Source organism: Barbus barbus (genome assembly GCF_936440315.1).
Source record: "Barbus barbus genome assembly, chromosome: 31".
Taxonomy (NCBI): Eukaryota; Metazoa; Chordata; class Actinopteri; order Cypriniformes; family Cyprinidae; genus Barbus; species Barbus barbus.
In genome coordinates, this window is record NC_136759.1 from 5,668,345 (window position 1) to 5,687,253 (window position 18,909).

General features: G+C 35.2%; 1 protein-coding gene across 5 annotated transcripts in view; it reads right to left on the minus strand.

Annotated features, from left to right (window-relative positions):
* Positions 1–18,909, minus strand: part of LOC306851583 (roundabout homolog 2-like) — a 194,717-nt gene that overhangs the window by 12,613 nt on the left and 163,195 nt on the right. For 3 of the 5 annotated variants that reach the window (XM_079387938.1, XM_079387937.1, XM_079387939.1), the window contains 3 exons: positions 16,928–16,970; positions 7,643–7,770; positions 5,932–6,207 (listed from right to left, as the gene is read on the minus strand). In XM_079387938.1, the coding sequence (XP_079244064.1) occupies positions 5,932–6,207; positions 7,643–7,770; positions 16,928–16,970 (447 nt within the window). Of the gene's footprint in view, positions 1–4,661; positions 4,788–5,931; positions 6,208–7,642; positions 7,771–16,927; positions 16,971–18,909 lie in introns of all 5 variants that reach the window. The other 2 variants (XM_079387936.1, XM_079387935.1) reach the window with 1 other exon arrangement.

Consider the following 18,909-nt stretch of genomic DNA (forward strand, 5'->3'; position numbering starts at 1 on the left):
TAGTAATTAATCACCCTTCTGTCACAATCTAATTAACAAAACCATCTAAATGTAACGGCCATCAATGCCAGATGAAGACATTTGGGACGAGGAAGTGATGTATATGCGTGTCCTCCACAAGACATGCAGAGGCGGCAGGATTCATTACTGTAAATTATTAATGCCACCGCTGGCAAACTCGACATTACCAGTGCGTTGCCGCATGTTGCCAGGTCCTCCAGCATTTCAAGCCAGGCATAAAATAGCTGAGGCTGATGGAGTCAGACACACGGCCAAATGCAAATGGGGGGGAGGAAACCTTCACTGGCAGCACTTGTGCTGTATGGGATCCTATCTGTCATCATCTGCCTCTGTCTGCCAATGGCCTCTAATCGTCCCTGCCGCCTCAAAATGTTCCGATTCAGGCAACCCTGTGGCTTCAAACATCATGTTATTTAATATGATGCCAGGACTTTGACAGGGCTATACATTAAGTCCAAAAAACTCTTTATAAGAGCCATGTTGAATCACATTCAAGGGCTATGAATAGACTATTTTCAGTGGATCATATAGGAATATTCCACCCAAAAATGTTCCAAAACCATATGACTTTCTTCTGTGAAAACCAAATAAAGAAATTTGAAGAATTGTGCTGTTCAGTGAGTTGAATTAAAGACTGAGGCTGTCACGCTTTAAAAAAGATGCAAATGCAATGTAAAAGTGGTCCCTATGATTAGTACTTTATGATTTTATAATAATTAAGTGATAATAAATAACTAGTTCTTCTTGGTGCATGTAGAAAGTTTATGAGATGCATTATTTTAAATCTTTTCAAACAACTGGTGTTTTAAGTTCACAGAACCCAGTTCAGACCAACATTTGTGAACTGGTTCGACCAAATGATTAATAATTGCTCCACTTCATAAAACCATTCCTAACTAAATTGCTCACAAAATGAACTGATTTGGCTTTTGAGTTCAGTCATTGTTGTTACTGTTAACTAAAATAAAAAAATATTATAATTGATTTTATTAATTAAAGCTGATATGAATAAAATATAAGTATTAGATGAAAAAAATAATCTGAATAGAAAAAATAAATATAAAAACAAAAAAAACAAAAAAATTACAAAAAGAACAAAACTAATATTATATAAATAATACTAAAACAAGACATTGTTTGTTGAATAAATGTGTTCCGCAAAAGCTATCATATGGCTTCAGAAAACATGAAATATAGGCAAGTCATACGGACCACTTTATGATGCTTTTTTGTCCTTTGCTTGAAAACTCAGTTTACATTCATCGTACAGTACACAGAGAGCAACCAGAAAGGGAAAACCAGTATAATGATTAAAAAATAATTGTGTGACAAAATGAAGACTGTCACACAGGTTTGGAACAACATGAAAGTGAGTGTTTTCAACATATTCATTTTTGGGTGCACTGTTCCTTTAAGAAAAACAAAAACAAGAGGATGAGTACTGTAGCTATGCACAGGCAGATTTGTCATATGGTGGCTGACGTTTATGATACTCTCTGCAGTCGGCCTATTACAGAGCGTTCTCATCGCCGGAACTTCTCGCTGACGGTGCGCTATTGTTCCGACGGCCGGGGGAGAGCGGGAGGCATTAGGAGTCTTGCGGAGGGATGGAAGTGTCAAACGAAGATGAATAAAGCATGCTAGTAATAAAAAAATAACAACAGGCTAGAGGCAGAAGTGGCTGGAGTGGGGGGAAGTAATTGGGTTTCCCAATCGTTCCTCTGGGTGACGCGCAGCGTCAGCCAATAAATGGAGAGATGGCGTGATCACTCAATCACTCCCTCACTTCCTCTCTCTCTTTCCTCCTTTCTTTCTCCCTCTGTTTGTCGAGTAGAGGGCATCAATAATGTAAACGAGTCTCTGCTGAGGAGTTGGGGCAGCTCCTGAAATTACCAATGTAAGAAATGTGAGGAAAACATACAGGAAGGGTGCTGTGGGACGGCAGTGACTCGACTGACAAACATGAGGTCGCTTTCTGAATTAGGCCAAACCAGGCCGGCGAAAAGGCGAAGGAATGTTTCATAACTTATAAAGTTTCACACCTTTAACACATCATTGAGAGCTTGCTCAACTCGGACCTGTTCTATCTTGTACAATGAATTATGATCTAATTCTATGTTACGGTGGGAAAAAGAAGTAATAACAGTATTTGAAAATAATTTGCTTTTAATGGGGCAGTACAAAGACTTTATGGGATTTCTATTACAGAAAATACATGTGTTTCTGATTAGGAAAAGAGAGTGTTTCAGTTTTTCTAAAGAAGGCTGTAAATTTTGGCCCAAAACACATGTGCAACAGCAAACATACCCTCTGAAAGAGACATGTTTCACTCTCTTTAAACACATTTAAATTCATTAAAAACCTGATCAGATGCTAAAAGTGACATGATATCTGATATAAAGTGACCCTGACTTGTCAAAAAAATAGTATCAAGCACCAAACAGATTAATGAATTCTGTGTGGAAAATATACACCAATTCTCTGATATCAATATTGAAAGTTAAAATATTTCAGAATTATTTGGGATAGTAAGCCAAAATGATCCTCAGCAAACAAATGAAGTACACATGTTTGCTTGGAAACAATCCAGCATAATGTGATGGACTTTTACTTTGGAAACGTAACCCTTATTATATATATATATATATATATAAGGTTTACGTTTATATATACATACATATGTATGTGTGTGTGTGTGTGTGTGTGTGACCCTGGAGCACAAAACCAGTCATATGTAACACGGGTATATTTGTAGCAATAGCCAAAAATCCACTGTATGGGTCAAAATTATAGATTTTGCTTTTATGCCAAAAATCATTAGGATATTAAGTAAAGATCATGTTCCTTGAAGACATTTAGTACATTTCTTACCGTAAATATATCAAAACTTCATTTTTGATTTGTAATATGCATTGCTAAGGACTTCATTTGGACAACTTTAAAGGCGATTTTCTAAATAGCTGTATCTTGGACAAATATTGGCCTATCCTAACAAACCATACATCAATGGAAAGCTTATTTGCAGTATAGCTTTCAATTAAAAAAATTGACCCTTATGACTGGTTTTGTGGTCCAGAGTCACATATATATATTAAATTAAATCATAACAATATTACTCTTTTTGCTGTATTTTGACATTTGAATGCTAGTGTATATATTCAAAAGCGTGATCAGTATAATATGTCTAAATGCTAAATAATAAAATACAACAAGTTTTCAAGTTAATCAGGTTGCTACATATAAAGCAAACATGCAATATCAAATAATACCATTACAGCCCTTAAAATGCTGTACAAAGGTTAAACGAGATCAGAATGTTTCGATCTGGTCGACTGATCTCTATCTTCTAAACAATCCTCGCCTGAAGAGGTTGAGATGTTTGACCTAAATCTACCCTTGGAGTCCTAATTGTAGCCCATGAAACACTTGAGCCAGATGCTTGGAGAGCTTCCCATCTAATGTCTGAGGCTGCGTTGGATTACTGCACAGTTAAAGCACTGGCATGAAACTTGATTAGAGAGGAGAAAGAGAGCCACATGGACAGCGAGACGAGAGGATGGGGGCCGTCTCCGTGTCATATAAATGACATTGTAATTTTCGGTACATGAATTTTATTGTAGCTTGTAACCATTAAAGAGAGGAATCGGCTCAAATCAAGCCGCTCGAGTGCGTGTGTGCATTTCTGAGTGGTTTCTTTTACGTTGCAACAGTAACCTATGACAAAACAAACCTTTGCTAAAATCAAAAACACAGTGACATTGTTAACACAAGGTTAATGACAATGTCAAAAGATGCTTTGCTGGAATTACAGCATGTGCAACAAGTCAAACGGAGCCAGAAGACAAAGGTTGAGTGGATTGTGTCATGCGTCATTTCCCCTTCACATGTGAAAAGTGCTGTGAGGAACACTATGGCTTTGATTTACAAACATGTTTTGGAAAATATAAATTTCATAAAAAATTAAAAAATAGTTTGTGCATTTTTCATAAAATTCTTTTGTTTCACTTTTTTTTTTTTTTATAACTTTTTCACTTCAGAAATAATCTGCTAAGTGTCTTATTTAAAAAGATCAAACTCAAGAGAGCTTTTAAGATTTATGACAGTTTAATTAGGAAATTTTATTTTCAGGTCTATGCTGAAAAAGTGGTTAACAGGTAGTAAATGTATCATAACTATTAAACATAAATATAATTTAGTACCATAAAAGTCCCCTAAAAATACAAAATATTAAATAAAAAACATTACTGGACATTCGCTTAATTTAAATAAATAAAATCAGTCATTTTGGAGTGCCACTCGAACAGCACCAGAGGTTAAAAAAATTAATTTATGAAATCAAAACATCATTATAGAAAGGTCATTGCTCTGAATCACATAATACCTATCATATTTTACACTAGAAACCTACTGGTATATATAAATAGTTTTTTTTCTTTTTGGAAAAACAGGACTTTTCTGTCCAGGCCATTGCACAATGGCCTGCTACGAGGAACACAGTTATTAAACAAACCCATACTATCGACATTATAGAGCAGGAGTCATGGCGTGTGCACCACGGTTAGTGGAGGTGAAAGGGGAGAGGGGTAGACTGAAGGAAAGATGCGGGTGGGCTGCTGACCCTGGACCGGTGAAATACCAACCTGACAGACTGTTGCTCCGATCTGAGCTGTTGTGGGAGCTGGTGGTGCTGAAATCCTGTGATTGGTTGTGCGGCATTCTATTACACAATCCGTCAGCCAATCGGTAGTCAGGAATGAAAAGGAGTGCTAGTGGAGGCGAAGGGCAAAAAAGTGGCATCAGGTGGAGGGCAAGATGGCACAAGCGCATGCAAGGAGGTGCAGTTAGAGCAACAAGCAAAGCACCGATCTCACGCACAACTCCTTTTTAAAAATCCTATTCTTTTCCTATTTTAACAATGCTTAGACTCAATACTTGAACATTTAAAAATAAATACAAATAAAATGAAATGATTAAAATTATTATTTTTAAATAAATACAATTCAAATGAAAGTTTTTACATGTATTATTTATGTATTATAAATAATTATAATGAATATAATAATATATCAAATATAACTATATAAATGTATTACTACTAATAATTTAAAATTACTTATAATATTAAAAATAAAATTCTATAAAAATAAATGCATAATATAATATAATCTGCATTAATTTCTTTCTGTATATTTATTTATTTCAGTCAGGATGCTGCCTATTTAGGTAGCAGACAGTATGGCCGTTCACTAGGCTCTGGAACAGAGCCCTAATTGCTTTAAAATCTCTCAATTTGTCTAGTTTCTTTGGAAAGTGTCTCATTCAGAGGTTAACAACATACATTAATGCATTAACTAATTTTCCTGGAATTAATTCTATTGGTTGGCAAGTTAACCAGTTCATGGAAACATTTATACTTGTGATTTACAGTAATTTCATAGAGGTTTATTCAAGTCCAAATGAAAGCGTAAATGGTTTTTAATTGCGTTAAGGAACATCTACAATTTATCATTCTGCTCAACTGCAGACAATAAGTTCATTAATATGGATAGTAGTACTTTTTTGATCAAAAAAAAGCAGAGTGCATTTGTCTAAAAGCTTTTCAAAATAGAATAAATCTTGGCTAATGACGTTACATTCTTTTAGCCCAAAGACAATTTAAATAATAAATGCGGTTGGTCGGAAACACATTCAAGGGTCATGGATTTTGTTATGGGCCAATGATACACAGTCTTATTGTTCTTGTATGTCAGAAAAATGCAACATTAATACAATGATGGTCAAATTAACACTGATACAAACCTCGGGCAATATCCAGAAATAGAGCAACTGGCTTTGTTTCAAAAGATTTTGGAACACACACACACACACACACACACACACACACACCCGCGGCCCTTTAGCCCGACTCACTGTTGTTGCAGGAGTTCTTGTCTGGCAGTGAGTAGCCCAGGTTGGCCATTTCCTGCTTGGCCTGTAGGGAGGTCTTCCACTGGGCCTCGGGCAGATCGACGGCCAGCTCGTGAATGCTGTTGGAATGGAGGATCTGGGTGGTGGCGTAGGGCGTGGCCTGGGAGGCGGGGCTTGGACTCCCGAATCCACCTTTGGTGGTGAAGTCGATGCTGCTGTAAATGGCTCCATCTGAAAGCATGGTGCCCGTCTTATCGGCCTGTGCGCTGGGCATCACGTCTGAGTGGAACGGGAAGATGGAATAAAAGGAAGACAAACAAGATTGTGAGGTTAATATGGTGTTAGATAAGACGTTTGGGGAGAAGTGATATCAATTTTTCAAGAACAAAATATTTCAGTGCATTTCAATTCAGTGCTCTTTAACAACAAGTCTGATATATTTTTTATTTTATTTAAAATAGTACATATTATTAATCTTCAGATTCTAAGACAGTTTTTATATTTTTGAATACCCCCAAAAATTATTCACACACAGAAATAATACTAAAATAATTCTGGAATTATGATATTTTGGTCTCTTAGGCTATGTGAAATAATAATAATAATAATAATAGAAACCATGAATATATACAACTACAAGAATATTAAATAATAATAATAATAATAATAATATAAATTATAAATATATACAACTACAAGAATACTTAATATATCTAATAATAATAACAACAAAAAAATAATTTTAATATACTAAATCACTACTACTAAAGTAGTGGTGGTGTGAAATAAAAACAACAATAATATTATTAATATACATTTTTAAATTATACAACTATATGAATACTTAATGAATAATAATAATAATAATAATTACAAGTTGTTTTTAATACACTAAATTATTATTATACTTAGATAATGCTCAGATAATTATATATATATATATATATATATATATATATATATATATACACACATATACACAGAGATTATTATTATATTATTAGTATTTTAGACATATTTTAATTAATATATTATTTATTATATACTATATTATAAATTACAGAAAGATATAGTTTAATCATACTGAAAGTTTGTGGATATGCAATATTTTTGGTGTGAGCAGGCCTTTAGTTTCTTTAAATTTTTTCCCTTTGACTCGCTGTTACTATATTCTCTTTGTATTTTTGTCTTTGCACTTGTGAAGGAGGTAATAATGCTGTAACTCTACATGTGTGTGTATATATGTGTGTACTGAAGAGAAAATGATATACAGCAGCTGCATCTGCACCACTCAAGCTGCGGCTGTCCTTCACGACTCACTGCTCCACCACCATCTTCTCCTCACTCCCCCACCACCCCTCTCCTCCGCTATCGGCCCTTCCTCTGTCTGATAGCGGGTCAGAACCACAGCCATTAGTTTCAGCGTGACAGCAGGATGCGGGTGGCGATATCAGTCTGTCTCAGCGCATGATGAATAAATGTGTGCATCCAAAAACGGTGCAATATGCATACAGGTGTTCATCTTATGGACAACACCAGGACACCCTGAATGAAACATCGCCCAAGAATATAAAAGGGGAAAAGGATATTTTCTTTCAACTGATGGCGAGAGCTTGCTTTTAACACTTTGAACTCTTGACTACGATCAATTTCACCAGTTTAATATGTCCTAAATTCCTAGCCAATGCACCAATGGGTCTGAGAGTCGGTTTACCTCCACGGCCGAAGTTGTTGAGGTCGTTGGGTCCTCCAGAACCGCTGTTAACAGGCAGACTGGTGGTCGGCCAGGAATCGGCGAGCCAGGGGTATCCTGAATCACTGGCATTCAGCAGACCAGGACGACTGCGGGAACACAAACCATGCATGTGACACTTCATTCTCTTGATTCTGACTTTCCACAGTTTGAACAACCAATTTCCATAACATGCCAAATCATTTGTGATTACTGGATATGGATTTGACTGAAACAGGCAGAGTATTTTAATAATTGCTCACTTATAAATGAAGCCTTGTGAGTGTATGAACGTTTCATTCATAAGCTTTATACAACAGTGCATGGAATTTTTATATGTATAATCAGCACAGAAATGTAAAAATGATCAAATTAATTGAAATTAAAATAAAAAAAATTACAACGTTAGTAATTTGCATGACATTTCCAGGCAGTTTTTTCTTTCTCTTTCTTCCTTTCTTCCTATTTGATTTTATTATTATTATTATGGACTGAAGATAAAATCTAATTTTATTTAAAGAAAACTATCTGGGAAAAATAATAATAATAATTATTATTATACAATTACAAGATTACATTTATGCAACTAAATACATAATTTAATAATAATAATAATAATAATAACAGTTAATATTCTCATATTACTAGTACTACTACTACTGTTAGTAGTATTATTATTATATTTGCTAATAATGCTCAGATAAGTATGGGATTATGAAATGTTGGTGTCTGAGTCAGTGTGCAATTATATTATAATATTATATATGTTAATGGGTTTATAAATTATTGCATACATTTATTTATGTAATGTAATTTATACAACAACAACATTATTATTATTAATATTAATACTACTACTACTATTAATAATAATAATGATAATAATAATAATACGTAATAATAATTTAGTTCCGATGTATAATAATACATCGAAACTAAATTTTAAAATACAGCAGAAGTTTTGTGACAATGTTTTGTGAGTCTGTTCTTCATCTGTCTGTCTCAATCTAATATTTTCCAGCAGGATTGGGAAAAAAAATGAATTAAACACATGATAGAAATCTGCAGGGAGTCCAAATAAAGACATAACACAAACAAATGATGTGTACACTCTTAAAAATAAAGGTGCTTCAAAAGGGTCTTCTGTTTTGTGACACAGAAAGGTTCTTCAGATGTTAAAGGTTCTTAATGGGAACATTTAGACGAAAAGGTTCTTCTATGGCATCGTGAAGCACCTTTATTTTTAAGAGTGGATGATGTTCTCATGACATCTCATGGCAGGAGCTGATAAAATGTAAAAACTGTAACTTGAATGCAATGTAAGTCGCTTTGGATAAAAGCGTCTGCTAAATGCATAAATGTAAAATGTAAATGTAAATCTCCTTTCAACAGAAAATGCTTATTTTTGTAAGATTTTCCTAATGATTACCACATTTTCCAATGTAGCATCTTTTTTTATTTGATAAGAGATTTTATTTGATAAGAGAAAAGTTTTTTTTTTTTACATTTAAACCTGGAAATTCTCAGAAAGCTTTAGGATTTTAAACAAAGACAACATTTTTCATTGTAGCTGTGTAAGAAAACACAAAGCGAACGCCCTTCCGTACATGCCAACACACACCCTCAATTAACAGATCACCCTCACTATAATACACCATCTTCAGCTCATCGAACTCCTGTGTTTTACAACACACTCCTCCACATCTGATAACCACGCGTGTGTGTACGAGCTCACACATAGGAGGTTTGATTTAACAGGTGTTGTGTGTCTTCCCAAGGGTGTGTGTGTGGCGTAAAGGCATCATTAAGACTTTAAGCTGTCATGGGTGAGTGCTGTGGGCCATTACCACCACTTTACTGTGCAATCACCTCGCTGAAGCTTGTTGCCATGGGCAACAGATGCCAAGGAGAGCTTGAGCTTTTACCCCCATCCCTTCATTTGTGCTGCTAAAGCCACGCTCTCACTATAAAAAATACAGTTTTTTTTTTCTCTCTACAGAATGAGCATAGATGGAAATAAAGAGCCATTGGTTGAGGAAGGCTGGGAATGTAACAATAGGGGAATGGAGAATGAGTGGAGAGGTGGATGAATGAAGCGCTCAAGGACTCCTTCATTTTTCTCCTTCATCTCTGTATTTCGCCTTTCATCATTGTTAGAGGAGCAATTTGTGGTCATGGTCGTGGAGACAGAGCAATGCCAGTGCGAACGGGAGATTTTGAAAGAACACAAAGACATGAGCGCAAACAAAAATACATTTTTAAAAGCAAGTCAGTACACTCAGCAGCCATCTGGGTAATGAATTTATACACTCATATGTTGTTCAAATAATAATAATAATAATAGATATTGCTATTATAAATAAATAAATAAATGCTTTTCTAAAGATTGAAATTATAATTCAGTCACTAACTCAACCATGTGTTGTTCAAATAATAATAATAATAAATAAATAGTTTTTTTGATATTATAAATATACACATCATTAACGATTAATTAAGTAAACAGTTTTAGTTGTTTAATTGTTAATTGTAATTCAGTAATAATAATAGTAATAACAACGATAATAATAATAATAGTTATTATTATTACACAAATAAACAAATCAACAAACAAACAACTAATGTTCATAATCCATTATGGCACGCAAGAAAACAAAAATAAATAACTGTAATTAAATATTAATCAAACATTACATTAGTTTTAGTTGTTTAATTAGTTTGTTGTTTAATTGTTAATTGTATTTCAGTCATTAAATAATAATAATAATAATAATTATTATTATTATTATACAAATAAATAAACAAATCAGCAAACAAACAAATAACATTCATGATTCATTATGGAAAGTCAGTAAACAAACAAACAAACAAACAAACAAGGTTTAGCCAATACACCTTCTTACAGGGCTATTCTGTTTATAAAATATATGTTGTTTAAAAAAAAGTAAATTCATTTTCAACGGAGTTTGTATAAACAAACAAACAAATAATAAACACAGGTATGCACTTAAAAGTCTATGGGGCGGGTCTACATACATGTTAAACCTATAATATAACTTTGTGACGTATACTTAACTTTAAACACAGCTTAAAAAGGCTTCATTTCTCGTCCAAAGACTCAAGTGCAGGTGTGCATCAACACACCCTAGTCGTCTTTGTCTCTTTTCTTTCTCTATTTCACTGTGACTTTCTCTCTCGTCTCCTCTCACTCCTGCTCTCTATGGAAGTACATTTGCCCTGAGGTGGCTCGTCTCCCCCAGGCTGGGGAAAAGTGTGTGGTTTTCTGAAGCCAGGGGCAATATACCAGTAATGGCAGTGTAGCAGCCCGTCGCTCGCTAAGCCACAGGTTTTAATAAGAACCAGCGGAGCCCGAATGGAGGGTCTCGGGCTGAGGAGGCAGGGGTCCTGACAGACTAAACACCCCCTGATGTGGCAGCTGAATGCCAAAACAGGCCCTCAGGGGGGACGAGTCATTCAAATTGATGGCTCCTCCTCAGACACGTTTACTTCTTATAGGGTAATACGTCAAGGACTACTCAAATCTCCCCCCTCCGCTTTTCTTCTTTCTGAAAAACAATCCTGTGCTCTCCTCACCTCCAACCGAAATGCTCTCTCCTACCTGTTCACAATCAGGTCCTCTCTCTACCTTCGCTGTTTTGGTTTTGTTTGGCCCTGAGATGATCTTTATGAGATACTTTTCTTTCTCTCGATCTGTTTTTCCAAGTGTTTTTCTCCTTCCATATTTAAAAACAATAATAATTTATTTTAAAGAAATGCTACTGTCTTTGAAATATATGTGCATGTCATTTCAAAGGGTTTTTTGATCATGTTTTATCAAAATGTATTATGGTTCCTGCTCCAAAGTAAGAAAAAAATGCTTTTATTTTAACTGATTTTATTTCTCATAATTGTGACTATGTATGACTGCATTTTAATGTATTATATATAATATATATATACTGTATATATATATATTACATGTTTTCCCTCCAAGGCAGAAACAGGCTCACTTATAACTTTATCCATCTCTGAAACAACTTTCGTCTGACTTTCCATCGTATCTGACATTTTATGTGGGCAGGGAATATGAACCAATGATATCATAGTTTTACATTTCACAATCAAATTAAAATCTGCTAAATACTCTAACAGCAAGTCCAAGTAAAATATATATATTTTCCTACTAGTTAATTATTTATATAATTATATAAATAATATAATTATTATATATAATTTATATTATAAATAATATAATTTATAATATAAATAATATATTATAAATTATATTATTTTATAATATAATTTATAATATAAATTATATATAATTTATATTATAATATAATATAATTTATAATTATATTATAAATAAAAAAAATCCCATGCACAGTAAAGTGTTACCGTGTAGGCTAAATGTGTACAGAATGCAATTTCGGTAAATTGAGCTGACCAGAGAAAAATGGAGGTTTCATGACTTTGACTTTTCTGCTAAACATCCACACGCACATGCACAGAGTCGCAGTCAGTCCTCACAGGGATCATTTGTAAGTGTGGGTGATGATGATGTTGACTGTGGTAACGGCGGCTCTGTCCTTGCATTCATCTTCTCCCATGCGAGATGATTAGATTGAGAAATATCGTTTTAGCGGGCATATTTTTGCTCTGCAAATCACCGGGAGCGGGGCCAGGGGCCTCATCCCAGCCCTGACACCCAGCCCTGAATCCCTCTCTTCAGACAACCAGAGCGCACTGTGGCCTTGAGACCAAAGAGATTTGATTTGGCTCCATTTTTCCCTGCCACGCTCCTAGACACGCGCGCAACTGTGAAATACAACCTCGCAGCGCATCTGTGAGCATCGTCGTAAACAAGCCGAGTGAGCAATATTAATCCCAATGCTACTTCATAAATCAGCCGGGCTTTACAGGCCCACACGCCCTCAATACAGCTGCAGAAAGAGCGAGCGCCTGAGAGACACAACTAAAAGCCTGCACATTAAATTACGCTTAAAGCATGCCGAAACATGCATTTGCTTTTCAGATTTACATTGGCTGGAGGATGCTGCCGCTTACTTTGAGCACAGTGAAAATCCAATATACACACAAACATGTTCATATAAACATATAGATCTGAAAGAAAGGAAGGGAAGGAATAAAGTGCCTTGAAAAAAATAACAGAAGGAAAAATGCAGCTAAGAAAGAAACGTGGGTAATAATACTTTAAATATATTTATTTTGAATATCTTACTGATCACATTAATTAAAATACAATATAAATGAGAAACAATTAGACATTTATAATTTCAATAGCTTACTTTTTACATCAAATACATAATAATAATACATAAAAACTACTATTATTATATACAATTAATATATGATAATATCAATCATATTGTTGATCATGATAATCATATTGTTGATTATCTCTATCTATCTATCTATCTATCTATCTATCTATCTATCTATCTATCTATCTATCTATCTATCTATCTATCTATCTATCTATCTATCTATCTATCTATCTATCTATCTATCTATCGTATATACAATTTTTATAGATAATTTATTACTTTGTTTAATATAAACAATAAGCTATTCAAATTATTTAAAAAAATATAGGATGGAAGGAAGGGACGGAGAAAGAAAAAGAGAGAAAGAAATGTTATTACATAAAAAAGAAAGAAAGAAAAAGAAAAGAAAAGAAGAAGAAGAAGATGAAAATCAATGAAAAGAGAAATGGCAGAAGAAAATGAAGGAATTTGGAAGTCAAGAAAGACCGAAAAAACAAGTAAGGCGGTACATAAAGAAATGAAAGTAAAAACTGAATTTAGAAAAACAGTGTAAGAAAAAACAATCTGCCATTATCAGTTTCCATCAGTTCAAGGCCTGACCAATATGCCGCCTATTCATCTTCCATGAATCATTTATTCTGTGATCGATTAAACGTAATTGTTCAGTACGAGCAATTTGGCAGCAGCCAATGAGGAGCTGCAAAAACAGACGCGGCTTCATTTGCTATCGTCTAATTAATGCAATAAACAAAGACTGTAACAAATGAACACATTCTCCCATCATCTCTCCAGGAACTTTAGTCAAGGGGATTCACTGCAGAAGACAGATCAAGTGTCCCGATGCATGTAGAGCACCTTCACAGCATGAACCCACCTAAACATGCAGAAGAACTTCCTAAGAAACATACTGTATATAATGCATTATATTACAGTCCTGGATGTTGACTGGTCAATACATAATATAAAATATACAATACAGTGACAGTTAAGATGTGGAACACCTGTTCACTGTCACTGCATTGCATTCTGTTATTATATCAGTTTTTATATGGGAAGTCGTGGCCTAATGGTTAGAGAGTCGGACTCGTAATCGAAAGGTTGCGGGTTCGAGTCCCCGGCCGGCAGGGATTGTAGGTGGGGGGAGTGAATGTCCAGCGCTCTCTCCACCCTCAATACCACGACTGAGGTGCCCTTGAGCAAGGCACCGAACCCCCAATTGCTCCCCGGGCGCCGCAGCATGGCTGCCCACTGCTCCGGGTGTGTGTTCACGGTGTGTGTGTGTGTGTGTGTGCATTTGTTCACTACTCACTGCTGTGTGTGTGCACTTGGATGGGTTAAACGCAGAGCACCAATTTCGAGTATGGGTCACCATACTTGACAATACGTCACGACTTATATACATATAATATTCCAATATAAATCTGAATTTGTTCAATAAAATAATGTGTAAACAACAATTTGTGACATTGTTATTTTTAATATAAAAATGAGTAAATATTTACAAAATTACTAAATTTACATTATTATGTACAGATATAATTATTATGTGTTTATAAAATTATTATTATTAAAAATTAATATTATTATTAGTAGTAGTTGTTTAAATGGGTTAAAATATCAGTAATGTTTTTGACAAAAAAGTAATTTACTTTATAAAAGCAATAAAACATGCTAGAATGTAATTTTTTACTATATCGAAAATATTATAAAAGGTATCCTTAATGCATTCATAATTCAACAAATATGTGATATGATATGATATATACAATATGCTTAAATGGAGAAGAATAAGGCATTGTGGATAGCTTTATAATGCATTTTATACACAGACCTCATCCTGTTTCCAATAACGTCTGTCTTAATTCAGATCCACAGAGGCAAGTGCTTATCTCTGATCTCTAGGGTGTTATAGAGCTAAAGACAAGGTATCGCTATTAAAAAAAATACAAGTGGACGTCCTCTTTGATTAGATAGGAGACCCATGGGATCTGGAATAGAATCTTCAAATCAATCAGCAGAACTTGACTTCCTGCAGGGGGAATCAGGTGACACTGCTGCAGCTTTAATTCGAGCTACTCAAACACCTTCAATCTATTGATACAGCAGCGGAGACAATGAGAAGACGTGTGGGAGCGTGGAATTAAAACAGAAAAACTGGGTTTGGCCTCTCAGGTGTGATAAAAGACACCTGGACACAAAAAAGACAGCTCTTCTACTCCTGTCCAGCAGGTAACTGGTGTCATTCAAACAAACCTTTACTCTCCTTTCCACCCCCTAAAAAAACTGAGGCCTGCCGAAAGATTCCGGAAGGGTTAGTATAGCTTCTCCCTGGGGTAATTATTTTTACATTATCACACATGCTCATATTCCAGCCGCCCAACTGAGGTGACAGGCAAATTTATCACTGCGGGGGTCCGTGCAGGCAGCGGGGACGAAGGGGGGCTGACAAATGATAAAATAAAACCTCTCTCTGCTTAAATTGTTCCTGCTAATTCTTTTTGGGGGGTGAGATTTATGAGCAGCTAGCCGTCCGTGAAGGGAGATGTGTGGAGATTTGTGTGTGTACGTACAGTATGTGTGTGTGTGGTGTGTGTTTGACAGGATGCAGGGTACACAAACAGGCAGATCTCATATTTTCATCCATCAGTCACATGATGATATCAGAGCGAGCTTGATGTATAAATGCACACTTGCATGCTGTAGTTTGATCTGTTGATAAAACTGGGTGCTCATGGGTAACAATGCATACAAGAATGAAAAAAAAAAAGTATCTATAATCTGAATGTTATTAAATCAAAATATTGCAATTAATATAATTAAATTATTATATACAATGTTTTATTAATACAATAATAATTATAATAATAATAAATGATAATATTCATTTATTATATAGTAATTATTATTATTATTAGGTTCTTAAAATGCTTTATTTTTATCTTAGTTTTGGACTGAATCTAAGGTTTAATATTATAGAGGATTTATGGGATTTTTTTCAATGATGTAGATATTATAAGTTTGTTATTTGGATATAACATTTATATAATTTCAGTTATCTATGTTTTTAAATTAAATCATAATATTATATATTATGTTAACTTTAAATAATTACATACATATAATTATATTACATTATTATATTATTAAGTTTATCATTTATTTTAATGTAATATAATTATTTTATTTTATTTCAGTTATGTATTATATTATGCTAACTTAAAATAATTATATAAATACAATTATATTATAATATATATATAAAAATCATGATTTTAGCATACATTTTTAATGCTTATATATATATATATATATATATATATATATATATATATATATATATATACATACATACATATACACACACACACACACACACACACACATACATATATATATATAATAAAAAAATGCAATATATAATATTGTAATATATAACCAAATGATATACTACATCACTGATACAGATCCCCTTGGGGTCACTGAACACTCACAGAGTGGCGAGAATCAACAATAAGTCTGGTTGAATTATTTATTTATATTCGAAAGAACCCTGTTTTAATGGTTATGCAAAGAATTGTTCCGCATTGATGGACTCTACTGTGACTTTTAGCAGGTTAATCAAGTTGTTGACCCATTAAAATCGGTTGTGTGTCGCAAGAACCCTTACGGAAACCTATAAGAACAACCATTCAATAACTCCCGTCCACAGCGTCTCTTAAGATGAATTTCTAACAGTGCAGCGATGGCGTGAACCCTTAAAAGCAGAGTACGGGCTGGAAGATGACTGCCTTGTAGAGGATAATGGTTTTGATGACCTTCCAGGGGATGATGGACAGAATATGAATGAGGTTTGGAATTGAGGGGCTGGACTTTGAAGGTTAAAGGCAGGTGATTGGCACAAAGATAATAACTAGTGCTGTTTTGTGGCATGCTGAAGAAAAACAAGGGGAAACTAGAGAGCGGATGACAGGAATCTTACCTCCCGTTGCTCATCAAGCCTCCATCAACACGCTGGAACGTCACTGGGGTCAGAAAGAGGGTAGAAAACAGAAAGAGAAAGAGACTGAGTCATCATGGCAAAATCAATCCCTTATGCATCATTCTCTCTATAATTTACATTTTTTAAACATGATTCCAAATTAAACAGCTGGAACTGATTAAGAAATGAAGACGTCTCCACATATGTGTCAATTAAATCTTTCAAGAGTGACTGAATTGTTTAGAGTGCCCTGAAAATGAACATGCAGAATGAAATTATGAAATCAAAGCATCTTTGTCATTTTATCTCCATAACTTCCTATTTTCTCTGGGTTTTGCCTCAATATTCTTGCCAAAAGAAAGTGATTTATATAAAAAGTGTGCAAAAAGAAAGATGGATTACTGGAAGGGAGACTTAATCAGGCGTCCATATTTGAAAACACTTTCTTCCAAAGCTTTTGTTCATTTAGTGAATGTCAATGGGGTGTAAAACTATACTGAACCCCATTGGCCTTTTTGTATGAAAAAACAATGATGCATTTTATTTTTAAATATTCTTTTGTGTTCCACAGAATAAAAAAAAAAATGCATACAGATTTGGAATGACATGAAGGTGAGTAAATGAATGCAGAAATATTCCCTTTAAGAATGTCCAAGCATGCACACTTATTTAACAAATATCACATAAACTAATCCAGAGTGACTCCTGGTGCGTTTACACACCCTGCAGAGAATCTGAATTAGATCAGTGACATTTTCTCTCCACTGTTAACAATCCATCACCTCTTCTGTCAAACAGACAGTCCAAACATTAAACTCGATGAACACTAGCCTGCGTTCGTCTCTCCTCTGGGCCCGCTGTTTGTTGGGTTTATTTGCATTCGCTGCTAATTCCAGAATCTGGCATTTCAGTAAATTGAGAACAAACACTGAAGGTATTTTCTCTCCCCAAGGGACTCGTTTTATGTGGCGCTATGTGTGTGTGCGGGTCTGTTAAGTGCCTATCTACAATAGGACACATTGCTGGCACTTTGATGTGGCCCGTAGACTGGCGCTGGTCTCAGCTTTAGGCTGAGCTCCAGATAAGCACTCTCTCCAATATGAAAACTGATTACTCCTCTTTAATAAGCATTTACTGCGGTATGACAAAATCGCCCGTATAAAAATTCCATCAAATCCTTCCTTCCCGTCCAAGCACAACTTGATTTAGCCTTGCGGCGATGACAGGTTTAAAGGAGGAAAGTGGGTGTTTGTGTGAACAGGTGTATTCGCTTTTACCTCTTACACCCAACTGCCGATTAAACATATAAAAAAAAAAAAAAACGCCTTGATGCAAACATCCCAGTGTAGCGGAATCAGCTGTCTTTCTTTGTTCTATAAACCCTGAAAAGTTCGCATGATTTGCAGTGAACCATGATAATGAGACGAAGACAATTTGGCTCCAGGAAACAAGAATAAAGCAATGTCTTTTACTCGGCGCAAGAAGCTGCCCTCGCTAGCATGGGCCGCTGCCTTCGCAAGCGTCACGCATATGGGGTCTGGCATGCCGGTAATGCGTCTGAACACCACACTTATCTGCTCGGCACATGGGACCAAGAAACCAAGAAAGATGTGGGCCCCTGGGAGCCGGCAACCTTGAAGCCCACTCAAGCAGTGGTGAGGAGAGACCACTGGAGTGCATTAAAACGAAAGTCGAGGGATATCGAGGCCATAAGACTCGGACAGCTGAGTGTTACGCTCTTATCTTGGGGAAAAGTGGAGTGCGGCGGTGTCCGCTTTTGCAGGGAGACTGATTTCATCGGTAATGAAGTTTGGAGCGAAACCCTCCTACAAGATAAAAGCACACCTCAATCCGCACACAATCCCCGAGAGACATGGAGGGAACCTGGGCTTGCAGAGTGATTTTTTTGGTTTTTTGTGTTATCAATTCACAATGTGATTGTGGCTGACCGTGTGACTGGATCAGGTCATCACTGGTTAACC